The following is a 27,984-nucleotide window of genomic DNA, read 5'->3' as shown; positions in this document are numbered from 1 at the left end:
TCCATGTGGAAAAGGATCTCTATGTTGTTTGCCAAGTGCACAACCCTGGCAAACACCATTTGTACAGGAAATTTGGGGAAGCCCAAGAACAAGTGCCTATGTGCTCATCTGCTGAAGATATCTGTAATTGACATGGCCAAAACGCTCATGCCAAAGTCTGCTTACTGAATCTGCATGTGCTACAAGAAAAGAACTTGTGTGGCAAGAGGACTCAAATCCATCAAAGTTGTAGAGGTGAGATGCAGAGTCAACACTCCCAGTAGCCACAATCATCTCAGAATCAAGTAAATCTCGAATAACCACATCATGTGGTGAGAACTCAACTGTCTTACCAGAGCCAGAGTGGCAAATTTGATAAATGGACAATAGGTTCGTCGATATGTCAAGGACAAAAAGTACATCCTGAAAGGAACCCCTATCTAATGCAACAGAAACAAAATGGATGAGGCCATGGGATTGATTGCACTGAACATCTCAGATAGTCTACTATTTCACTTGGATGGTTTGGCCACTCCTTTGGCTATTTGGACCAAGTTCTACAACTTGTTTGGCACAGTGAATGAGTTTTGGGCATTACAGCTTGATTCAAAGTTAACTTCTTTGTCACCAGCCAGCTTCCCCACCATTGAAGACTTCTTGATGAAGTTCAAATCTCTGCGTACAATCTTGCAGGGATGTGGTAAAAAACAAAACATATGATGAGTGTATTTTTTTGATACTCTCAAAGTTGCGAGGACAGTATTAGATATTTTTTTCCACTTTCTACTCCAGCATGGATGCCTTGGGTAACATACATTATATGCCTTCTTTTGAGACATTTTGTGATCGGTTGATACGGGAACAAGCTAAGATCCAATAGGTGGATGCCTTTGGCTCTTCTAGCCAAGCATTGGTTGCTCATACTTCTCAACGGAAGCCAAAACAGAAAGCCAAACCGAAGAAAGATACACCAAAAACTGATGCCAAACCTCTAGCTAACCCTTCCAAGGGTAAATTTGCTTAGAAGTCTACTGAGTCTACCTCCAAGACTAAGAAAAAATTAGTCGAGACTTGCAGTTTTTGTGGAAAGGATGGACATCCTGTTTCTAGGTGTTGGAAATGTTTGGAGGCTTTAGAGGAAGCCATGCAGGAGCATCACATTTTAGCTCCTAAGTCTGCATTCTGCCCTGCAGGGAAAGGTCACGCTCTTATTGCACGAGCTATGACTTCTGGGCCTACTTGGATTCTTGATTTCGGTGCCTCTCACCATATGACAAATGGTCACCTCACTTGCTCTTTGTGCTACTTCATAGATTGCTGTTGGAAACTCATCACATCTTTTAGTCATGGGTTTTGGTTCTGTTGCCCACACCTGCATGCAAATATCCTGTAATGAAGAGAAACTAGAAAACGGAAAAAGCAGAGCTCTGAAATTCTCAACAAAGTGAGAGCAAAATTTATTCCAAGTTATGAAAACGAAAAATACAAATGTTCAACCTTAAAGGTGAGCAAAACCCTAAAGGGAAAGAAAACTAGGTTTGCACAAGATAATTAATATAAAATATTAATTATATGCACCTAAGAGAGCTTAAGTAACTAGAGTAATAAATAACTTAATTAACTAAATCAAAATGATCTAATTAATAAGCGTAACAAAATAATTACCCTAACAGGTTATTTATCTTCTTGCGGGATACAAGTCCAAGAACCAAACCCGAGTTCAACACTTTACCTCTGTTCCCTCATTTTCTTCTCTTCCTTATTTTTGCGTTTGGATTGGAGACAAATCCGAGTCATTGTTTTCATTGAAAGATCTCCGATTTGAGCTCTGCATTTTGGAACACACCCTTCAAAGAGCCGGCTATACGAAGTCAAGCCCAAAGCTCATATCTTGCTTGATCAGGTTATGTGATCAGCTTTCCCAAATTGAATTTGATATATATGTTATGCATTCGATAGTATAGATGCAAGGATTGTGTCAATGATTTCTATGTATCAATGTTTGATTGTAATATCGAATAGTACATTCAATGAATCCATCTCACCATATTAAGTCTGAACAAATTATATATGTTATGCTAAGACATCTCTTTGTTTTAGTCAGATTCTAGATTTACGTTATTTCTTTGTAGTTCCTTAAGAGAAGTTCTCGGGTCTTAAGTGTTAGTGTAGTTTTTTATTTTTCCTATTTTGCTAGGTTTTTCCTACACTTTCAATAATCTTGCTTAGGTTAATAAAGCATGTCTTATTGGGTGAATGGTTGTGAGGTGTCACCTTCCTACATGTGAGCATCCATTAGCTATCTTGGGAAGATACTTTGTTATCTTTAGTCCGATAGATGGTTGCTCCTCATTGGTTGGTGTTGCCACCTCCTCCCTCTTCCTAGCCTATATAAGCATGCTACCTGGCTTGTATTTGCATCTCTTATTTTTGCATCCTCTTAATGCTATTTTGCTTCCAGCATTTGCATTACTCTCTTGGAGACTAACTCTATGATGCTATTTTGATTTTGTATCATTTGCATTCATAGTTTAGATATTTACTCTTTGCACTAGTTTTCTGGGTTATTAATCTTATCAGATTCTAACATGGTATCAAAGCTTTTCTATGTGCAAGAGTAGATTTTAGTTTCTTTATTTGAGAGATTCAAGGGGGGCAAATAAATTTTATTGTAGTTTTTTGAAAAATGAAGTATGCTCTTCTCTTGCATCTTTGGATGATCCTGAGAATCAGAAAAGTTTTGACAAAAACGGTTTTTCTCTGGGGTTTCAATCTCAAATCTGACAACCAACTTGCATATTTGGAGTTTTCAATCAGTTTTGCAGGTTCCAGCATGCCATTGATGGACTTAGGAAACTGATCCAACATTTGCATGTCATATTCTGGTTGCTGGGGTCATTTTTTGATTTTTGGAGCCGTTTTTTACTGTTAAAGGCGTCTGATTTACACTATAGCAACATCTTCTGTACATCAGCAAAGAAAACGCTTTCTGGGTTTTGTTTGCAGCCTCGAAAAACCATCTGGGTATCTTTTAGATTTTGCATGCAAGCTGTATATTTTGCATAATCGAGCATGCAAAGCTACAGCCATACCCCTCTCCATTGGCAGTCGCAGATTTGAACGCAGTTTTCAAATGTCTCATTCTTGCTCATACAAACTTCGATTTTGATGATTCTTGTTATGAACTTGGCTATTTTTTTGTGCTCTATCCACTAGTGGAGTTGTTTTTTGATTTTCATGCATGAATTCTTCAGAAATTGCAGATTCTCAGCCGTGACTGTGCACAGTTCTCGTTTTGGAAACTTCGGAGAATCATAACTTTCTCATACGACTTCGTATTGAGGTGATTCTTTTTTGAAAGTGCATGATTTTTCGAGTAGATTGCAGTGGTGCTATTTGTTTCCTTGATTATTGTGCCCAAGTTTCACTTTTAGCATATGCTTTTCACGAGGAGGCCCTATCGGTTTTTCTTCCGTAACTTGAGCATACGGACTTATTTTTTCGATCCAAAAAATGCGTCGGAAAGCTGGTTCTGAGACGGAGATGATGGTACATGTTTTTTTAATTTTTGCTACAGTCTGGTTGCCTGTTTTGGCAGTCAAAGCAGATGTTCTATTTTGCCTTCCGGGAGCCATATCTCGCTCATTCAGACTCTTTTCTGGGCTCGCCAGATATCGTTGGAAAGCTGGTTCTATGAGTTATTCAGTTGCAGAGGTCTTTTATCCAGATTCTGCTCCAGGTTCTTTCTCCTTCGAGTTTTGCACTTTCGCACTCTAGCGGATTACTTGGATTCTATAGCTCTTGGAATCTCTTCTTCTGTTCTTTTGGCTCACTCATCTTTCTGACTTCTGAGCATTGTATGCTTCTATTCTGTTGCATTCCTTTTTCTGTAAACGCACTGGGATAAAGTGCCTGCTTTTGTATATCTGGGATCTTGTACACCTTGTGTTTGTTTGTACTCGCACTTAGTTGTAAAGTGCCATGGGGGGTCATGATGTTTTGCCATTTTGTGCTCATCCACCTTTGTCAAGTGAATTTTTCTTCCACGACATTAGCCCATGCAGTGTGTCGGTGACACCGCCCTTTATCCTGTGCTTGTACTTCTATTGCACTATTGGTGTTCCTGATTCTTCTTCTTGCATATGTTTTTGGCATTGCATTTCAGTGTTCCTGTCACCCCTCTCCCTATTCAGCATTATGGGGGGGGTTCACCTGTTGGCTCTATTGCTTCTTTGGTTCGGTTGAGTGATCTACGTATTCAGTTTTTGTTCTTATGTACTAGGCGGATGCAGTGGCTAGGCACCTATGCATTTCGGCGAGATGGTTCATCTACTATATTGACACTCATTCATTCCTACCTTTGGAGGTCACCTCTTCGATTGATCAGCTCTTCAGACTTTGTCTTCTCTACCTAGTCATGCACTATTTCAATGGGGGTTTCAGCAGTTTCTTCTGACAGTGTTTGCAGCGTCATGCTTCGGAGATGCTTCATGCTCTTTTTTGTTCCTCTCTTTGGGACATTTCCTAGATTGGAGGCTTAGTTTCCTTCATCTAGTTCTTTTTCTTGTATTGGGTACCTGATCAAGCCTTGTTGTCGGGACCCAGTTTCCTGCTTTCATAGCTTTGCTAGGTTAGCATCCACCTAAGCTTCGCTTATGGGGGGCTGTTAGTGTAGTTTTTTATTTTTCCTATTTTGCTAGGTTTTTCCTACACTTTTAATAATCTCGCTTAGGTTAATAAAGCATGTCTTATTAGGTGAATGGTTGTGAGGTGTCACCTTTCTACATGTGAGCATCCATTAGCTATCTTGGGAAGATACTTTGCTATCTTTAGTCCGATAGATGGTTGCTGCTCATTGGTTGGTGTTGCTACCTCCTCCCTCTTCCTAGCCTATATAAGCATGCTACTTGGCTTGTATTTGCATCTCTTATTTTTGCATCCTCTTAATGCTATTTTGCTTCCAGCATTTGCATTACTCTCTTGGAGACTAACTCTATGATGCTATTTTGATTTTGTATCATTTGCATTCATAGTTTAGATATTTACTCTTTGCACTAGTTTTATGGGTTATTAATCTTATCAGATTCTAACATTAAGAACTGTATTATGACAATACTGAATTTATATTATTCTTTCCACCAGCTGAGTTTCAACAAAAGAGTTGAATTACTCTGAGATTTGACACCTAGGACTCACTTGGTTGGATGGCCAAGAAAGAGGGTGAAGAGGTGAGAGAAAGACTTGCAAGAACAAGAAACAAAATCAGATGTAATACAATAAATTATTATTTTTAAAGAATCATTAAATAGCTCATGCATGTGCAATTAATTTATCCTGTTGTCAAATCAAGTGGTGGAATTAAGTACTAGGATGCTCAGTGGCTGGACAAGATGTTCCATGTCTATTTCGGGTAGGGAGGGCCTTTCTAGATAGAGAAAGTGTAGGGATAAGTTTAAAGTCAATGGTTGGGAGGTTAAGTTCCTGACAATGTTTCCCCTCTCCACAAGATGTCAGGACATGCATTAGACAAAGATAAGTTATGCAATCAAAGATTTGTCGGAAATAGGGATTTTACCTTTATGATGTTTATATGAGTAGAAGATATGATGGATTGATTTATATCGTTGATTCAGTTATTCCTTTAATGAAAGCAACTTTTTGTCAATGTAATTGGTAACCAGTTAGATTGATCGATCTTTCAACTGAACATGAAATATAACTATATGCAAGAGATAGGTTTATCTGATGGATTGTTATTTCTGTCTTTCATTTATTTGAATAATGAGTATGAGCGTACCTTCTAACTGTATGTTATTGCCATAGTTAGCAATAGAAAGAAAATGGAATGATACAGTGGTATTTGATGCCCTAAATGATATAGTGGTATTGGATGCCCTAAATGATATAGTGGTATTTGTCATTATGATAAAGTGGTATAGCTATTTGTTCCTTAAGCAATATTTATGGACTAACCTAGGTTTTGTAGAAGCATCCCTAAACATATTTTCTATTTTGACTTTTACAGTATGTAGATTTTAAATTCCTTGTTAAATTCATTGATGGTGTCTTACATTGTTAGTTATGAAATTATCCGTTTAACTGATTGCAACCATTAATCTCATTTGCATGAACATAATTGTTTAACTATCTTCCTATGAATATGAAGCAATATTTGTATTTCTTTGATATGTTAGTTGTTAGTTAAGACTTGGAAAAAGTGGATGTTACACCACTTCCTAGTCACTTGTCCCACTTATCTAGTGGGCTCCCTTGACCCCATACATGTTGAGTGGACAAGAAAACAACTTTGTTTTTATGCTCGAAAGTATTCCTATTCAATTCAAGTTGAATTTGTTGGGAGGATGAAGGATATGGTGGGGATGGGCCACTCGAAGTCATGTGTCCCGTTTTCCAAGTGGAATTCTACTTTTCATGAGTGGACTTCTACTTTTTGTGTGGAGTTCCACATTGCTAGGTGGAGTTGCTTTTCAAAAAGCATTATGAATTGTTTAAAGTGGTAAGGCAAATTTGTGTGCTTTGCCAAGTCATTAAAGATGGGGTGAGTGGAGCTTTGCTTTTGAAGTGGAGTTCACTTTTCAGAGCATTCATGAGTTGTTGACAAGATAGGAGTGCTTAATGGAGGGCCTTCATGACAAGGTTGACAAGGCCTAGCATTTTCAGTACTAAATCACCTTTTTCAAGTGCTTTGAGGGGTCCAAAAAGTGGCCTAATTGATCAAATCCGACCAAGGAGTCGTTATCTTAGTAAGGTAGTGGTATGATACTTTTAGATATTTTGATGTAAATGTCTAATTTTGTGAATCTTTTTAAAACCATTTGGAACAATATCCTTAACTCATGCTATGCAATGAAATAAGATCTATGTAACTATTGGATTCCTCTATCCTATCAATAATGAAACTTAAATGAGGTTTCTCATTGAATGGATGCATAGTGAAATTTCTTTACATGATCAATCCTTTCTAGAACATTTTTTTGTATTGATTCTTGAGTCAAATGAACAAATGCAAACAAGACATGTACATTCTCTAAGTATCAATAGAAATGGCTATTTTTTGGAATGAATCTCTTTCATACCCAACTATGGCTATTATGACACATAAATCTTTTTTTCTCAATACATATAAATGCATATTATTAAATCTTACAATTCAATGATCATATCCCCAATTTCTTCATTCCTTTCATGAAACCATTGTTTAGAGTAATGTACATAAAATGAAGATCTTTTTACAACACAACACACAAAAACAACAATAGGAATTTTGTTTCTACAAATACAATACTCCATGACATGAAGGAAGATTTCATCCTTTCAAATACATTGTACAAAGTCATATCCTTTCCTTGTTTCCATCAAAACATGAGAGACACCAAGCTTTTCCTTGGATCCAATGGGCACAAGATCTGCAACAAAATTTTAGAAAAGAACCATGGATGCTCACCTCCCATCCTAGGCTTCTTTGAAGCCACCGATCGAGCTAGGGGAAACAAGGCTCAAACGGAGTTATACTCAAGCTCTCACAATTCATGCAAACACAACATTAGAACACATTTACAATCCCTCCAAGGTTTTGCACAATGATTCATCATTGGAATCATGAAACAATGGGTGAAGGTGGGCTCTCCAAAGAGGAGAATGCCATATCCACAATATCTGCAATAAACACTTTCCATCCTTTTTCGGGGCTTCCACTATCAGCAATTTCCATGCCCTTTTGGGGCTTTCACAATCAATACACTTATACCTCCCATAATACAAAACAAGGTATATGGCTTCAATGGAGCCCATACTCCATGAAATCTCTTTCCTCTCCAAGAGAAGAATTTCTCAACTTCAATGTTCAGCCCAACAAACCCCTTCACCCAAGGCTTCTCTTCCCTCCCTAGGGTGAGTGAAACCTTCACATCCAACAACATTCATAGCAAATCAAGGAAACTCAAGAGAAAGCAATGCAACGAAACACATCACAACAATCTCAACACAATACACATAACTTGATCACACATCTACATGAACAAGAATTCAACAACATTACGCAAGCTTCAATGGAGTCATGGCATGGCACCAATCTTGAATCCAAGGAAATGACAATGAAAGTTGTTGAAGAGCTCCCTTTTCCCTTAGCTTCCAAAAATCTGAAGTGACTCCCATCCTTTTTTCGAATTGCTTGAGAAATGGATTGTTTTTTAGGGTCCCCAAAGTGGTCTAGATATTTTAATGATGAAATTTAGACCCCTAATACTTTATATTATCATGTGCTGGTACCTTATTTCCACTAGATAGACACCTTGGGACCACGTTTTGGTCCACTAAAATCTCTATCAAGTTGGAATTCGAATTTCAAAATGATATTGGCCTCTCCAACACTCTTCTCAAGTGGGATTAGGTTTAGGTTGAGTGCCTTTATGCCCACTACCCTAAATGACACGTCACCCACATAAAACAATACAATTGTCAATTGACACCTTAAGGCACATTACATATCACAATGACATGTGTCTAATTACACATGAATTTTTAAAATCTATTATACACATGCAAGCTCACATTTACGAAATAAACACATAACAACGAGGTTTTGGATCTTCCAAAGATTCACCTTGGCTATACGGTGTTCACATAAGTTTGGACCTTGCTTCCCGATAAGATTCCATGGTTCGATTTCCAACACACTTAACTCGAGCATTAGTAGTCCAATGAAAATCATACAAAAATACATGCATATAGGTGCATGACAAATCTATTGTTTCATAATTCACATCAATTAACATGTTCAATTATCATAATTAATTTTCCTTTTCTACTCATTTTCATATAAAACATTTGAAACATTGAAATATCAACATTTGCATATCAACATTAATCTTTACTTGACATAACCAAATTTACATTCTGAATAACATCATAATCCATTTTCTATCACAGTGATGAAATGCTGAATCCATAACTGTTAAATCATCAAACATGCAATTTAGGTCCTAGTACATATCATAAGTGAACATCATTGAAAATAAATGTCACAACCAAATGATAATATAATTCATTGTCCATCCAGTCAAAATATCAAGTCCTGAGTATCAAAATGTAAATAAAGCATCTATGCTATGATGGGTCAGGGTGAGGCCTCACATCAAGTCTCTATCTGTTGCATTACACCCTACTTCCTTTTCCAATTGGCATGGCAATTAGAAAGAGTAGGGGCCCTTACTTGCCTGCCATTAAGCTAGGTTGTGTACGGGGAGTGGGTTGCCCCAAATATCCTCTTCACAAAAGAGGGGCGATCTTGGACCTCTATCTATTTTACGTTGATTGGTGCACCTCTGTTTTTTACTAATAAATCTAGAATTGTATTTGGACGTAACACCACTGTATCTGCACGTTGCACCAGTTTAGTTGCCGAATTGATGCGTCTGCTCATTTAGAGTGAGGGTAGGGTATAAATAGTAGGGGTAGGGTTGTTCATCTACCCACGCAAAGCCCCCTTGCATAATTGAGAATGTTATCCCATCCCATCGCCGCATATTACGTACAAATGTGCACTCCATTCATGAACATCAGCCATCGATCCGTACCTATACATTACAATGGGTGGGTGAACATTGTTGCTAGTAGTGTAGGCTATGAATGATAGTGTCACATCACCAAACTGAACACAATCAGTTATGCATGGTCTCATCAAATAGGTTAATGATCGGGTGTGGTGGGGGATACTCTTGGTGGGAGACCCATTGTCCTAAATGTGCGTAGCGATATATAACTCGTATAGTAGAGGATGCTTCATATAGATGAAATAATGCATGACAAAATCAACTTCTTAAGCGAGAAATGGTTGGTCGGCCCCTTTGGTTGGGGAGAAATCGCGAAGTGAACTTGCAGGTCTGATGAAAGGATTAGGGGCTGGAGCACTAACCAAATGCTTGATTAGTTTTCTATCCAACCAGCAAAAGATCAAGAAAGGGATCCATTCTAGGCATCAGAGCAAGAAAGGGATCCATTCAGCTTAAGTGTAACTGCATCTTAAGTGTGTTGGTTCTATAGTGCCCTACTATTCTATGGGAAAACTTTTTTCTTTAATATTGGATCATGGCATATCATCTGCAATAATAAATAATATTTTTAGGGAGGGTAGGGGGCCTACAATTATAAAGGGCTAGGCAGCAAGGGGCCCCATAGAATGCTAGGGCCCCCCCAAGCCTTGTTCTTCTGCATTTCTTGTTGCTAGCTTATGAACTAGTAGCTATGGAATTGCTATTGGTGATCATGGGGCAGCAGGTTCTATGCTAGGCACTATATCTCCTTCTGGAACATCTGACTCTTCCACATCTAACACAATAATCATGTAGACTCTCAATCATAGGCATTAGCCACCATGGTGGAATAGGCATTAGTCACCATCGTCCCTAGTTGGTGGCGGCAATTGTAATGGATGGAATCCCACCCAATCACCACACGGGGGAGAAAGAACTACCCACCTATGGGTGAACAATGGGTTCTCCATCTCTGTAGAGCTGCATCTAAAGCTATGGTTGGTTGTAAATGGTGAAACTCTGATGCTTATGAACTCCATGTTGGATTTACCTATGCCTTTGTTAGCGCTGATTCAACTAAAGATGGAACTGCTCAAAGTCTCTGTCTACACTGCTACTGATGAATACTCGGCCGATTACGAACGAAGATTCTTAGTCAATCATTCTTATATGATCCCGTTTTTGATTAGTTGGTTTTTGCCTTTTCTATCCCTAATATATTGTAAATAAAGAAAGTTTTGCCTCTTTTGAAAAGCCCGAAGTGCAATGAGAATGTTGCTTTGAATTAGTATGCCTTACACGAAGATGAAGGAAATCCCAAAGATTGCCAATTCAAATGTATGAAAAGATCTTTAAATCACAATTGTATAGAAAGGCAAAAATTCACCAAATCCTTTCTTCATTCAATCCATTTTCAGTCTTTGATAGTCTTTTGACAAATGGCCATGAATGCAAATTGAAATGCATGAAATTAGCAACCTCCAAGACACTTTCTTCACCAAAAATCAGGTTTATATTTGGTTTTGCGAGCAGCTTGCAATCTTTTATAATAATGATGAATAAGCAGTAAATTTGCTTTGCTTAAGAAAATGCAAGAACAAACAAATCTCCTCTTGGCTATTAACATTGTTTTAGGACCAAATTGGGCTTTTCAAACTGTGTGACAGAACTTTTCCATCTCAGAAAGTTGCATTTCAATAACGTGTTTGGAAGAGTTTTCAAATTTGACATTTATAAGTATTGCGGTTAGGATTAAATAACGCGACTTCAACCTATAATAGCCGAACTACATATAAATGCTTCTTTACACACACTTCCCTTCCCTTTACATAATGGTGAGTTCGTCAAGCATTTCATTTTAAGTTAATAAAATATTTCTTTAATGATCATCTAGAGATCTTTGTTGAGTAACATGGGTCGTTTTCTGCAAATGTACTAACATTGCTATTGTAATTGATGTCTTCCAAAAGCAGATTTGAGGACTCATAAATATGAGAGGAGACATGTCTTATGAAGAGACGTGTCTCTATAGTTAATTATCATTAGTTAATATATTAATAATATAAATAACCATATGTATAATATATATAAGAATATTTATCTAATGATGAATTACCATCAACAATGTATCTTGTGATCAAATCAATTTGACTGTAACTACAAACTTAACACTCCCTGTCAGTTAGGGAGGATTGATATAAAACACATTATGCTCTTGAGTATATGAAGAGCTATAATCTCGGTATGATATTCTTGGAATGATATATTTAAGGATATTAACATAAATCCATCAACTTTGATGTTATCTTTCAATATAATCTGAAGTATGATTCAACAAGAAATATGAATCATATGATATTCATCATACGTATACTCTTTTGGTATGTGCACTGGCATCAAATCCTTGATGCCTACCAAAAGAATATGTTATATCCTAGAAGGATATGAGTTATTTGATTTACGACACTTCGGAACAACAATTTAATATAGTCTATTAGATAACAAGAAATCACAGTGTCATAGTCTCTATCATGATCTTCGACACAAACTTAATGAAGTCTGATCCTGATACGTTTGTTATCAGGACTTCGAACACTTTGGGACAACAACTTAATGAAGTTTGTCATGATAATAGGTCTACCATTTATAAGATCGTCACCTTGCAATGGTTACCTTTTGTTTATATATGTCAATGAAAGATCGTCACCTTTCATTACATATGTGAAATAGTAACTACCATGAACCAAGTCAGAGGGTGGTACAAAAGTTTTCACTTGAATCATAGAGAAAAATGCATTACAAGGAATTTCACTTAGTAGATCTCATTCACAAAGGATTGCACATCAAAATTCTCCCTTTGAATAATGATCCCGAGAAGTCAGGTCTAGTAGTTACTCCCTTAGAGGTTCTCTTCCCCCAAGGATTCTTGTCAGACTCACTTTGAATCTGATATCAATCTTCTGATTTTCTAGTGATAAGTCAATACTTTCTTATGATGCACTCAAGAGTAGGCCATTAAAATCATGTAGTCACACACATGTATTTCTAGACTCCCTCTGAGTATAATCTTCTAAGCTCCTGCATTACCTTCGAAGAAGTGTCATACTCCCTCTTAATGTAGAAGGATACTCATAATTTGAATCATTTAAGGTATTTGCTTTAAGAGCCTCACTTTATCCAACCTAATCACAACTTATTTTAAGCTTCTGCCATAAGCTGCCTAATGTGCCATTCTTCTTTTTTTGCAAGATCAACTTCATATACAAAGGAAAAGATGAAGGCAAATAACTCTTATAGTATGTGTAGAATTACAAATAAGAGAAAGACTCCATTAAGCAAGTAAATATAGTACTTAAGGATAATAAATATTTATCTGCACATGACGCAGTGCAAGGTAGGAGAGTCCCTAAAGGAGATGTCCAAATCCCCAACAAATAACCACACAATGGAAACACAACAATAAGCAAGAAGAATGCAAGATCTGATACCAAAACACAACTCTTTATTCATAAAATAACTGATTACATGCAATATGCTTGGCTGTAAGGCCTTTTGGGTTAGGGCCAAATACAAACAACAATTACAATATCAGTTCTGCAAGATCTCACAAGATCCAACTTACAATCACAATCCCAGCTAGTCCAGATCCACAATTGGATAAGAATACCAAGAAGAATCCACACTTGTACCCTTGGGTACACCAAGCAAGCAATCCTCTGATCCTCAAGCCACAGCTACTAGCCGTTCAAAGTTCACATCCTCTTCTCCAAGACAGATCCTCCTAACAATGCCTAAAGACTCTACAAGACCCCCTACTTATACCCAATTAAGCAACAAGTTGCTCCAGTTCATTACAAACTAATTTAAATCCCTTACATTAAATGTATGTTGAGCCACAAGATGGCTACAACACAAATTAAATACCAAAAGTCAACTCACAGACAACTCGGTACCAACAGGAACCAAGACCAAGCCGAGTGCCAGAGAAGACCAAGCTGAGCATCAAGAAATTCTCAAGCATTGCCGAGCTCCCAGAGCATGCCGAGCTTCGAGACCATGCCGAGCTCTAAGACTATGCTGAGCTCCATAGTGTATGCCGAACACCAGTATTTGCCGAACTCCACAACACTTAACCAAAATACTTCCAACAATGTAGGATTGCAAGCAAGCCCAGGATGCTTCTGCATCAGATACCCTAGGATCAAAAAGATGTTCTTAGTAGCTAGAAGAACATCTTTTGGATTCAACACATAAATCCCAAATTGGTTCTTCACATACATATTCTCCAAGTCTTCAACTTGCACACTCTTTCCCTTGTTCTTCGTTTGCTTCTTCATGTCCATCCTCGATGTGCTACAAGTTTGCTTCCCACTTTGATCTCCAACCTTCTCAGAATCCCTCATCTCAACTCGGCTACCAATACTCAGGTTCCTCCTACCGAGGTCTTCATTCTTCAAAGGAATCACTTCCTGCCACCTTTTTCAATAGTAAACACATTCTTGACACAATCATGCACAACCCTGCAATCATACTGCCAAGGTCTACCAAGCAACACATGACAACTGTTCATGTCCACAATGTCACACAACACTTGATCGTTATACTACCCGATCTGGAAATCAACAAGGCATTGCTCTCTCGCTTCCAAAGCATGCTCACCTTGCAACTAACCAATCCTATAAGGATAAGGATGTCTCACTCTCTTTACACCAAGTTTTTGAACCATCTCCTCAGCAACAAGGTCATCTGTACTACCACCATCCACAATCACCTTGCAAACTTTACCACCAGACTTACAACAAGTCCTGAACAAACTAGTCCTTTGACAAGAATCCAGTGTCCTCTGACCAACCAGTACTCGCTGAGCTAGTAAATTCTCTCCTTGCTCAAGTTGACTATCTTGGACTACAACCTCATTCATAACAGTAGCTGTCGTACCATGCGGACATTCAAAAGATCTATGCCCTTCTTGACCACAATTGAAACAATTACCTCTTAACACACCTCCACCTGTCCTTTTCTGATCAACAAGCTTTGGTTCACATTCTGCACTCAGTTTAGCTTGTGCCGAGTTATATTGCTTCTCCTTCCCTCTAGTATTACCTTGACTTTTCCTTTTCAACTTATCTTCTGCCTTTAGGGCATACTAATAAGCATTCTCAACTGAAGAAATATTCAGCATACCAACCTCATCCTGAATATTGAATCTCAAACCATTAATGTACCAAGCTACCTTCTCCTTTGACAATTCTCTATGACTAGATCGAATAGTCAACTTGTAGAATTCCTCGGTATAATCCTTCGTAGTCATATCTTTTTGGTTCAGATTCTGCAAACTCTTGAACTACTCAAGTTCATAATCAGCAGGAATGAACTCCATCTAGAGATCTTCATTTCACGTCCTCTGTCTCTTTGCAATTCTTTCCACCAAAGAGCAACATGTCCTTTCAGCTTAGTTTGTGCCAACCTCACTTTAAGCGGATCCTCACTATCCTCAAGCTTAAAGTAGTTTTCCAATTCACCAATCCAATCAATTTGGTCTTCAGGAGTTAAAGTATTTGAGAAATTAGAAACCTCCATCTTATGCTTCAACTTCAACTGAGATCCAGGTCTAGCTAACTAACCAACCCTAATTCCAATAGGTCTCTCCACACGATCAATTCTATCCTCACCACTAGTTCTAGTAACTTCAAAGTCTTCAACAACTTCCTCATAGCCATCTTCAGTACCCACATGCCTAGGTACACCACCTAAAGCACTTACAATTTCAGCAATCATGTCACTCTTCATCAATGCAATCTCAGATCTGAATTCTGCTCTGATCTTCTTTGAGATCCTTTCTTCCACAACATCACTAAGATCACCAATTGCCCTAGGGTCCAATCTTCTTTGAGGCATCTTCCAAAATTTTCGCAAACCCTAAGCAATAGATCCACCAATCTAGAAGATCAATCAGCTCCACAAGATCAACCTTCACCAACCCAAGATCTTGGTGCAAACTACCTCAACTTCGACGATCTAATCCACACACTTAGGAACAACCTTTTCTCTGATACCACCTGACACAGTGCAAGGCAGGAGAGTCCCCAAAGGAGATGTTCAAACCCTTAACAAATAACCACACACCGGAAACACAACAACAAGCAAGAAGAATGCAAGATCTGATACCAAAACACAACTCTTTATTCATAAAATAACTAATTACATGCAATATTCTCGGCTGTAAGGCCTTTCGGGTTACAACCAAATACAAATAACAATTACAATATCAGTTCTGCAAGATCCCACAAGATCCAACTTACAATCACAATCCTAGTTAGTCCAGATCCACAATTGGATAAGAATACCAAGAAGAATCTACACTTGTACCCTCGGGTCCACCAAGCAAGCAATCCTCTGATCCTCAAGCTGCAGCTACTAGCCCTTCAAAGTTCGCATCCTCTTCTCCAAGATGGGTCCTCCTAACAATGCTTAAAGACTCTACAAGTCCCCCTACTTATACCCAACTAAGCCACAAGTTGGCCTAGTTTGTTACAAACTAAATTAAATCCCTTACATTAAATATATGTTACTTCACAAGTCAGCTATAACACAAATTAAATATCCCCCTATAAATTAAATACCATAAGTTAGTTCATAGACAACTCGGTACCAAAAGGAACCAAGACCAAGCCAAGTGCCAGAGATAACCAAGCCGAGCATCAACAAACTCTCAAGCATTGCCAAGCTCCCAGAGAATGCTGAGCTCCCAGACGACACCGAGTTCCAAGACCATGCTGAGCTCCATAGTGTATGTCAAACACCAGTACCTTCTGAACTCCACAACACTTAACCAAATACTTCCCACCATGCAGGATTGCAAGCAAGCCTAGGATGCTCCTGCATCAGCACATTTATGTTATTGATACAAGTTGCTCCAATGAAGGTCCATATGCATCAAATAAGATGATGTCCCTCTATAAACATTTGTAATAACAATGGGAATGAAACATTGGTTATTATTCCCCCCCTTAATGTAAAATTCCCACTCCTACATCGTTGAACACTTTCGGATATGATAAACTTCTTTCTTTCCTTTTAATATATATTAGAGCTTCAGTCTATTTTCACTCTCAACCATGAAGCTCACTCTTTAATTAGTTTGATCATAGTAATATAATGCTCACAATTACTCACTTTGTACATATGTTGATAGAACTATTATACAACTTATTCTAATCCTCCCATCCTTCCTATTTGAATGTATTTTATATTGCTATTATACATCTCAATCGAAAGCTGGCATCCCTTCACATCTATATTAAATGACAACCATTCTTCTTGAAAGAAGCATTTCTCTCTATTCACTTTAAATGCGTGGTCCTATGTCTTTTCACTTTTATCAGTTATCCTTGAATCTTTATGTGGAACATCCATAACTTATATGTGAGCTTCGATGCCTATTCACCCTAACTATTTATCTCCCACTTCACTTATACTTGGATGTTCAAATTATATATAGGTGTCACTAGGTGTGCAAAATATCTACCAGTGGTTTGTGATGGAGCCCTAATTTTCGCAAAAAAATGGTCTCCGTTGGAGGAATAATGTTGGAGATTCATGATGGAAATATAATCATTGAAACTACCATTATCACAATCTTAATGAAGTAAAGAAGAAGATAGAAGATTTGCAAACCCTTGCTTGTCTCTGCCACGACAGTACCAGTACATTTTTAAACAGTACATAAAAGAGAAAAATTTAAAGATGGAGAGTGATGAGCCTAAATTTTATAACAGCATCTCATATCTTTTTACTGATCAGCTAGATCCTGGTAGAGCCTTTAGTGCTTTTTTTCCATTCCTACTTTTGTTAATGCTTTGCTGCAGCAGGAAGCATTATTCATATCCACAAGAGCATCCAAACAATAGAACACATGATGACCAACATATCTGATGGGAGTCAAAGATGTGAATAAAATATCGATTCAAAGTATTGGAAATTTCTTATACAGCAGCAATGCTAACATCAAATCTGCAGACACAATGTTAAGACATGTCTTCACTCTCACCGTAAAATTCAAAACACGAGGCTTGGTATGAACACACCCAACAATTTGTTCATGGAGTGAAGTCACAGTAAAATAAGAACCACTGGGATTAAAATAGAAATGTTGAACAACTGAAGCCTCAAGTATTATGACAGATTAAAAAACTGGGAACCATCAATAATCTGGTCTATCGATGGTATAGTCAAATATAAATTTCAGTCCATGATAAAACCATCTCAGCGATGGAAGCATACCTCAATTGAGCATCTGAGATAAAGAATGAATTGTGGTGGTCACACTCTCATATTAGCAGCGACTGAAGTTTTGGTACATATGTTCAGAAATAGAATAGAAGATTTAATATAAAGATTAGACATGGAGATCAAACAGCATTGGAATGGAATATAATATGAATATAAAAATCAAGCACTAAGTCACTGTGACTTTCCAAGTCAGCATGAGGAGACAAAACAAAGATATTCGTCTTATATGGCATCATTGGGTATCCAGTCACAACGGTGGACTCAAAATAATTACTGCAAAACACATATCGACAAAGAATTTGCTTCAGCACCAAACAATCAAGTTACACAATGATACATAAGCATCAGACTACATGATAAATTGGAAAGGTGAGATATTAGACAGGAGAAGACACTGAGAATCAGAGGCGTCACAATAAAGAATAATAACATATTCCATAGCAAGTAGTCGTACAAAAAATTGACTTCATAACACATAGATGATGTTGGAATCCAATATATGCCTTCATCCTTACTATTAACGTCCAAACACATAAGGGACATGAACACATGAAATTTGAATATCGTATGTATTTGATACAATGATATTATGATGAACAAATACAGGCTCGGAGTCTACATCTGAACAATAATCAACAGCAGAAAGTCTGGATACCCACGACATAATCGAAACAGGTATGAAGCAACTGGGTCATAAAATAATATATATGGAAAGAAAGATGATCGAATATAATCAGTCTAAATATACAGTTTGACAAATCATGGTTTGATACAAAACCTGATGAAGACTGGAAGAGCTGGCATGAAAGCATTAAAAATACTCTCAGATTAATTATTAGAACTGGATTTTTGCACTGTCCTTTAACACATTATGTATATACTTTCTAATATAAGGAGACGATCAAGGGGATCTCTATTTTATTTACTACATTCTCTTGTTCAATGTAATGACTCGGGGCTGACGATCTCCGTAGTTCGCTGACTGTATATTGTTTATTACTAAAAAAATATTTGATGCTGTGATTACCAGGTATGAATTCAAATTTTCTTCAATCTAAATGTTTCTTTCCAAATATGTATACAAATCTGAGTTGCTCTGGCACAAACTGTAGACGATATTTGTTTGTGTTCCTTCATTATTTTATCCTATCTATTTGCAGTTTGGCTCTGATACCATGTTGAGTAACATGGATCGTTTTCTGCAATTGTACTGACATTGCCATTGTAATTGATGTCTTCCAAATATAGATTTGAAGACTCATAAATATGAGAGGAGGAGAAATGTCTCATGAAGAGACATGTCTCTATAGTTAATCATCATTAGTTAATATATTAATAATATAAATAACCATACGTATAATATATAAGAATATTTATCTAATGATGATTTACCATCAACAATGTATCTCATGATCAAATCAATTTGACTGCAACTACAAACTTAACAATCTTAAGTTTGTTTAGGAAAGTTTCCTATTTTGTCTTTTGTTAATGTTTGTTTCTTTTAGAATCAACATCTTTGTAAATTTATATAAGGAATTTTGGTTCCTTTGTTTAATACAATATCATCGATTTATCATAAAATTATATAAAAGTGGGTCGATGGGATTTCATAAAATTTGGTGAATTTTGTAAGAAAAATTCAAGCCTCTTCTAATCTATAACTTTTTCCAGAAATTTGTTATTCAATTTTTAAAATAGAAATCATTCAAGGTATTTTATGAAAATTCTGTGGTTTGCGTTAAGGATTTTTGTTGAAAATCGTAAGCTTGGTAAAAGGTTTTGATCACGTAATTTCCCGATTTTAGAAAGGGTCTATGTTTTTCCAAGTCTACATGTACATGCATTCATTTTGTGAGTGTCATGTGCTTGCATGTGTTGTTTTACCATGCGAAGTCAAATGTTTTGTCACGAGAAGGTTTCTCCGATGGGTTTTTATTATTATTTCTCTTAAAATATTTCTAATAGGTTTTCCTAATTTTTCTTTATAAAAAAATTATGTTTCCAATAATTTTTTTCTAAAAAACATCTTAAGAATGCCTAACTTAGAGAACGGATTCACAAAAAATTGCATAGGGTTGTCCAATTTTGCGAATACAAAATAGAGGACAATAGATGGAAAATTGTTTTCTCTTAGGGTAGTCATGAATAGATTGATGGCTTTATAAAGCCAATGTCATAATAATAAATATGGCTTGAATATTTATATCAATATTTAGTATTGCAAATGTGATTAATTATTTTGCTCCTTGAGGGCCTAGGGTAGAGGATTGACCAACTTTGGAATCCTTACTAGGTACACCCCCTAATATGGATGGCAAGGCTCACATGAGGCCAAGCCGAATGGCATCCATTCTTGGGCCTAGATATGGTTATGGATTCTTTACTAGATATGCCCCCGCATGTTTTAAACGTGTAATAGTTAAAATATTACACAGAGTGGCAAAGTTTCATTTATAATTCTTATACTAATTGTTTGCACATCATCCTATAACTAATTTCTAAGGACTATATGTGTTTGTGCTAACCCCTACTGTCGTTGCGGCCATCCCCAAACTTAGGCCCTTGGTTTCCTCACCCCCCATTCTTGAGATTACATATAACTATGAGCTTAATCAATGGTTAAAACAATGAAACATATAAAATAATGATAATTTTTTTTTAATCTAAATCAGAAATTAAAGTCAACAAATTAAAATACTGTATTACTTGGAGATGCATCTTTGTCCCCTTGAGACGCATCTTGGAGATCAAGATGCATCTTTGGTACTAGAGACCTTACCAAAGATGTTTTTGGTTGCAAGAGAAGAGAATGTGTTGTCTCCATGAATAAAATAAAAAGGCCTGAAAAGTTAAATGCATTGGGAGGTTGAAAATAAACATGCGAGCCAAAAGAACCACAAGTATTTTCCATTTGGCTGCAGTTCGATGCAAAACTCAAAAGATATTCATCTTTTCTATTTTCTTGCTATTGTTCTTTTAATTTTCCTTATGTAGACTTTGCAATGTACATTATGGGGATGAATTCTACTAGATCCTTGGGATTGAAATTTTTGTTTTGAGTAGATTTGTATTCATATTCTCGTATATATAATTGTTGGTGTGATTAAAATTTACTAGTTACACTTTACGTAAGTTTATTTAGGATAATGCATTTTCATATGAGGGTTTCCTCAGGGTTTATTTAGGATAACTAGTAATTAAAATTTACTAGTTACACTTTACGTAAGTTTATTTAGGATAATGCATTTGACTATGGGATGGCTAGGAGAGGTCCCTAGGACATCCTTGTTTCCATGATAGGTCAAATAGGCCCAGGGATACATCCTTGAGTAAGCTAGGTGAAAAATGTGGTAGAAGAGAGGAATGTAAGAAACAAAATTTACAAATAGACGTGTCTTGTGTCTATGTGAAAACACAAACAATTTGTGACTAATTCCACCTAGAAGAGTATGATGCCATGTTGCTCAACCTTGAGTGCATGTTTGTGAAGAATATAGGGCTGAAGAATCTGTAATCCAAAAAGGGGTTATGATCACTAAGACAATTTTTTTATAATATGTTTTTCAAATACATGGAAGAGATCATCAACGTAAGTTCAAGAGACCATCAACATAAGTTCAAGAGACCATTACCGATAATGGTATGAAAGACTAGTATGATAACTGTAGGTCTATTTTTTACAACAACAGAGGGGGAGGTACTTACAACACAAATGCAATGCAAGTCTTTACAAGAGTATTTCACCAGCGTTCAAATAGCAAATTGTCTGGCAATGTTTCAACAACTATGTAGTTGCAAACTCTCATTTCAAATTATACCTCAAATACCAATTTATAGACTATTTGCAACCTCGAATCCACTATAGTTTTACAAAACCATGAGCAAACTCCCTTAAGAGTTATGGCACTCAACTTCCAATTTCTAACAACTCCTACAGGAATTTGTCATTTAGGCTAATAACATTTTCCCTTACTCTATTACAACTCATGACTAACCCATCCAACCCACCAACATTGACAAGCAACTATGTATGCATACCTAATTCGGTAACAAACTCAGTTGCATCAAGTTCTCAAATAAGTGGATGTATTTCCTTGTCCCTGAATTTTTGAGCTATTTTTAAGTACAACATGCAGATAGCTAACCCTATAGAAAATTTATAACATATAGAACAATATCAAAAATTCATATGAAAACATGGATAAAGCATCATATATACATTATAGAACCATAATATATAACATCAGCGTTGAAGAGTTCACATGAGTATATCTTGTGTCACAATTTTGTGGGTATGTTGTCTATTTTCTTGCATGTGGATTTCAATTACATATTTATTTCAGATCTGTTATGGCTTATGTGGAAATGGTTATATTCTTTGTTGCAAGTTTCCTTACATATATGTTAGGTTTTGGATCGGGAGGTTGTTCTTCCACAAGAGTTTTCTTCACATTTTTTTCTCTAGTTTCTATAATTTTTTAGGGTCAGCTTCAAAGCTATTTGTACACCATCAAGATTAGCATAGGAAGTACTTTCTACACTTAGCTTCCTTACAGGTGATATCAAACCCTAATCAACTTTGATTTTAATTCTTGCATAGAGGGGTTTTTAGCTTAGCTTGTGTAGCTAAGATAAGATAAGATAAATATATTAATGTCCAATGAGAGACCACAATGTGGGTCTATGGGACTAGAAGCTTACAACCAATACGATAGCACTAGACGGAACACCAAGCGGTGCCGATAAAAGAACACCAAACGGTATTCACGAAAAAACAAGAACGAAGTCAAGCAATAGACGAAGAAGAGAGAGAGAGAGAAAGGATATGTGTGTGGCGAAGCTGTATAGATTGTGCACATCAAATAGCCTTAGAGGCCGACCTCAACTCCTAACCTGTAGGAAAAGTGTCTCGAATCACCATCTTGAGGTTTCTGATCACTGCCCACTTACCCTCCTACTAGGCAGCCATAACAAGAATCCGAGCCTTCTTAAGTTTTGTCACTTGTGATCTAGTAAGATCCTCATCAAGATAAATCTTGGCAGAGAGCAAAAAGCTTCCTCTTTGCCCTAAGAACCTGAAGGCGGTCAGCAAGTGAGAGGAACCGGATAAAGAGGGTGCTATCATGCCCAACCCAAGCACAGTCTAGTGTGATGCTAGTGATATCCAATTGGTCCTTAAGGAAAGAGTAACTCGCCGCAAGAGGCTCTGTAGAAGAATGTAGTCATCTTTACTGTTGGAAATAAAGATGAGAAGCACACGAGAGATGATTGAGGTGGAAAATCTTTTGGGCATGACTTTTAATTCATGGAAATTAATAATTGAAGATTTATTAATTGATTGTGATTTATGGGGTTCTACTGATGCAAATTTTGAAAGAGTTACAGATGCCACAAAGATGTGTATGATGTGATGGATCTGAAAGCAAAAGAAGTAATTAGATTGTGTCATACAAATTCAGTTCTTATTAATTTCCATGAAGAATCCACAACAATATATTCTTGAGGAAGAAGCTCTCTTCCTTGAGGATGGAAGGTGGACAAATTGCACACCACATAGAAGCATCTAATATTTTGGTAGCTTAATTAAGCTTTCTGGGCATGAAGATGGATGAGGAAAGATGTCAAGTTTTGCTGTGTTCTTTTGCTAGTCTCATGAGATAATTTGGTCATGGCCATTGGGGCCACATAGTCACTTCGAAGGTAGAGGATGTTGGTTCTTTGTTTTTTCAAGAAGTGGGGAGATAGATCTCTTTGAGTGATTGAGGAAGATAAGAGTTACAAATAATGACAAGCAATGTGATAGATCTATCAAATTTCAGGAGAATCCAAAGCTATTTGTTGGAATTGTGGCACACTTGCTCACTTCTATAAGGGATACAAAGAAAAGAAAAAGAATGAAGTTGATTCTAGTTTTGAATTTGAGAAGGAATATGGTGATGTGGTCATTGCAACTTTGGCCAATCATGTAGGTGAAAATTCATGGTTGATTAACTCAACTGTATCTTTTCATATGACCTTGTATATACATTGGTTTGATAAGTATGAATCATTGTAGAATTTAGAGAAAATTGCCCATTGATAGGATTGTGGGATTTGAGGTTATCTTGGGTATCTTGGATGAAAAGGTAATATATTTTTTGTGAACAAAGTAATGGATGTAGGTGTCCAAATTGTGTTTTTTGAAGTATGTCTTAATATGATGAGAGGCGCTATGGTAATTACTAGAGGTGGTAAGTTGGGAACCTTGTTTTAGCTTGATTTGTGTACAATTGAGTGTTAAAATACTTCTACAAAGGTCATGTTTGTAGCAGTGCTCCATGGGTATGCATCCTCACAAAATCCCTGCATTTCTAAGATTGGGACATTTCTAAGATTCGGGGACTCGGGGGAAACATTCCCTAACTGGATATCACCACCATGATTGACCTTAAGATGTATTTAGACACCACCCTCAAAGAGAAGATGTTTTTGGGAAGTCTTTTGTTTGGGACAAACTTGGGGACTGCAACGATGTCCAAGAGAATCTTAGAAGACTCCCATTAATCATTGGGACTTCTTGCTACACCCTATGGCAGGAAATTGTACATATTCAAATAAAAGAATTTTTTTTGGAGTGGTGTGATGCAAACACTAATAGTAATGTTTGATGGCCCACCCAAACAAGCACTCACTAAAAGTTTAAAGTTATCTAAGACCTTTTTGAAGTTACCTCTAGGCTTCAAAACCAGTAAGAACCTTGTGTTACAAAAAACAAATTGATAAAATTGTAAAAATTACATGCAACATGAGGTTTGTGTGGTTTTATTTGGACCTACCATTGAGAGTTCTATAAAATCAACCTTGATATAGGTATTCAACCTTGGTAGTTTGCCTTCCCCAATTCTTGTCTCCTTGAGTACCTCTTTGATAAAGCCTTTGGTCAGTGACTCCTCAAAGCCAAACATGGCTTTGAGTTGTTGTCTTTACTTCCTTCCTTTTGGAGGATTTGTTTTTCTGACGTTTTATATCACAAGTATGGGTGCTGATAAACTGTCAATCCAAAACGCTTCATGCCAAGCCAACCTTGCAGACACCAAATAGAACAAGCAACTCTAAATATTAGCTGTCAAGCATTGCTTTAATTGTCTTCATCCATATGACAATTAAAGCTCTTTTTTTCCAGAAGCTCTTCAACTGAGTCTGATGGACTGTGAAAACTTGATGTCTATTAATGTGAAATATTTATAAATATAGCGAATTTTCAAGTCAGAGAAGTTTGTTTGTATTAAATTATTAATCTGATACTGAAATGAAATGTTAGTGGGGAAATTTGAGATATTTCAGTCTCTAAACGCCTTTATTTATTTAGTGCTGATACTGAAGTGAAATGTTAGTTGGGAATGTTGAGACATTTCAGTCTCTAAATGCCTTTATTATTGGACTAACCGCCAGCCTTTCCCTTCGGGATTCATGACATGGCTTAACTGCCTCTTGTGTTCTATAAGTCTAGTGGTTGAATTGGGTATTTACAGGTCGATCTTTTGGTGCAATGGCAATTCTAACTTGTAACATTTATTTATTTAGTGCTGGTTCTGACATAAATCCTAAATAATAATACCAAATACTTGAACAGAGAAAAAATTCAACATGAATATCAAAATTGAAAAATATCATAGAGATGATTACAATGAGTGGCATGATATCAAAATAAGTACAAAATCATGTACATTACATTCATAAATATGCATATGTATAGTGTGTGTGTGTGTGGAGCAGTGAGATTTATAGTAGCTAGTAAACACCTTTTTCTATCACAAGTGCTGCAGCTGCAACTTTTTCTTGCAAAATCTCCCAACGGCAAGATGGTGGCGGGAAGGCAATGGTGGGGGACTTGGGAACATCAAGTCTCTGATGTGGGGACATTCCCCACCAAGTGCGTTGGAGGTTGTGTGGGAGGGGACAAGTCCCTGTTTACACTAATCACATACCTCTGTTTTTCTAGCAATTTGTTTTTCACTTAACCCATTACTTGGGATTTGATTGATAATATTTAATAAATATAATTTTTTGTATTTTCAATATTAGGTTTTTAATCTTATTTCAACTTCAAAAATTTGGTTTTAACTCTTTTTTAAAAACTGTTAATTTCTTAATCCCCAAGTCAACGTGGCTATCAAACTTTGTCTCCAATTTGTAGCAATTTGTTTTTCATTTAACCCATTACATGGGATTTGATTGGTAATATTTAATAAATATAATTTCTTCTTTTTCAATATTGGGTTTTAATTCTTATTTCAACTTCAAAATTTTGGTTTTAATTTTTTTTAATAATTGTTAATTTCTGAATCCCCAAGTCAACATGGCTATCAAACTTTGTCTCCAAGTTTCTTTTTATTTGAACTAACCTAACAATCTTGATGGTTTTTGTCATTTGTTTCTCATCTTGACAATTCATATTGAGCATTATCTTTGTTTCTCATTTTAACAATTCATATTAAACATGATCTGAAATGTTGATAAAAAAAAAACTCCTCAACTAAATCTGATAGACTGAAAAGTCGATGACTATTAACGTATCATATTTATAAATTTAGTAAATTTTGAAGACAGAGAATCTTATTTGTATTGATCTTATACCGAAATTAAATGTTGGGGGAATGTTGAGATATTTCAGCCTTTATTTATTTACTGCTGATTCTGGCATACGTTCTAAATAAACGAATGAACTTTATAATTATTCTCTGGGTACTCTCACACCCTTTTATTATAGTCGAATTGCTCTTCCGATTATTGTTAGCAGCAGTACAGATTTTGTCAAATCTCATTAATTCAAACTTTCATATTGTCTTGTGAAGTGACTATTATACGAAACTAACTATTTTACACTTGAAAAAATGCAGACGCCAGATGAAGCTCATGAACAAAGGGGAAACAACACTCAAAATAATTCTTCGCTTGATATTTCTGAAAAACAAGAAATTGAGCAATGTGAGAACAGGCCAGTGAAGGAAAGGGATTCTCCATCCCCTATTGGCAGTTATGAGGATATTTCAAACATTGATGAAATAAACAAGAATTATAAACATGTGGAAGATTCGAAAGTGGTCGAAGAAGCTTCCCCAAGTAAAGAAAACGCCAGCAATGAACCAATTGCGAAACCTTCCAAGTCACTTTTTTCATATCAGGCAGGGTCAACAAAACCAAAATCACTTTTTGGTTACCAATTGTAAATTTTACTTTGGTATAATTTATCCATTTCTTTTGTTATTGGAATTCATGCACCCATTCATTGGTGTAATCCGTTATAAATAGCTGCCTTTTAGGGCATTCTGATAAAAAGGAAGGGCTTCTTCCGTTACTTCTTCCTAGAAATTCCAATGCAGTTTTAATCCCTATCTAATTTATGGGTTTCATTTTATTGCTTGAGCCAGCATTTCTTAGTCTTCTCAAGAAATAAGCGCAACTTTATTACACTCTACATGAATTGTAATATCAGTGAATTGTAGTGAACTCAATGAAAATAACCTGATGACCCTATTGAAGTTCTAAATTATGGTTGCTTCAGATTTTATTGAGAATTGAGTGTCACTGGACACACAATTTGAAGCACTAAGCTGAAATAAACAATTCAGCAGTCTGTTTAAATGCCGTGATAATAAATCATAATTTGTTGCTGTGTTTAGAAGTTCTCAACTTTTCTGCCAGTTTGTGCGTGAACAGGTATGCAGGGGCATTTGGGCTTCTTGAAGGCCAAATAAAAGAACTGTTAAAAATAATGACTGCTTTACAAATTATTCTATTGACCGACTCTTGTATCTTTTCGTATTTCTCGTCGGAAGGTTTGATAAGGAATTAGGGACAGCAACCCAAAACCAGTGACACTTGTGCAAGTATGGTTATATTCTTATGTAGACTTGCAAAACGGACAAGTTGGAGTGTAACCTATTAAACTGGGAAACATTTAACACTTAAATTGTTTGCTTTGATCTAACCATCTGATTGAAAGTCGAATGTTTCGGTCTTATTTTTTCTATCTAAATAATTAAACATTGAGTCTCATGTCCCATCAAATGTATTCCCCTCGATATCTGAAGAAAATTATTTTGGAGGGACATCCATATTGCTGAAGACCGTGGTGAGAACAAACTTTGATCTATGATTACTTTAGCTTCATTAACAA

The 27,984-nt window shown here is 36.5% G+C and overlaps 1 protein-coding gene across 1 annotated transcript in view; it reads left to right on the top strand.

Annotated features, from left to right (window-relative positions):
- LOC149550495 (Homeodomain-like superfamily protein) overlaps positions 1 to 27,489 on the top strand; it is an 87,388-nt gene extending 59,899 nt beyond the window's left edge. Inside the window, exon 8 of the mRNA XM_089793498.1 lies at positions 26,705 to 27,489. Within this exon, the coding sequence (XP_089649624.1) occupies positions 26,705 to 27,034 (330 nt within the window). The 3' untranslated portion in view covers positions 27,035 to 27,489. The remainder of the gene's footprint in view (positions 1 to 26,704) is intronic.
- The last annotated feature ends 495 nt before the right edge of the window (positions 27,490 to 27,984 follow it).

This window comes from Cupressus sempervirens, chromosome 7 (assembly GCF_028749045.1).
Source record: "Cupressus sempervirens isolate cs-2001-9-10 chromosome 7, ASM2874904v1, whole genome shotgun sequence".
In the NCBI taxonomy this organism is placed as follows: Eukaryota; Viridiplantae; Streptophyta; class Pinopsida; order Cupressales; family Cupressaceae; genus Cupressus; species Cupressus sempervirens.
This window is presented reverse-complemented; position numbering and strand designations above follow the sequence as displayed.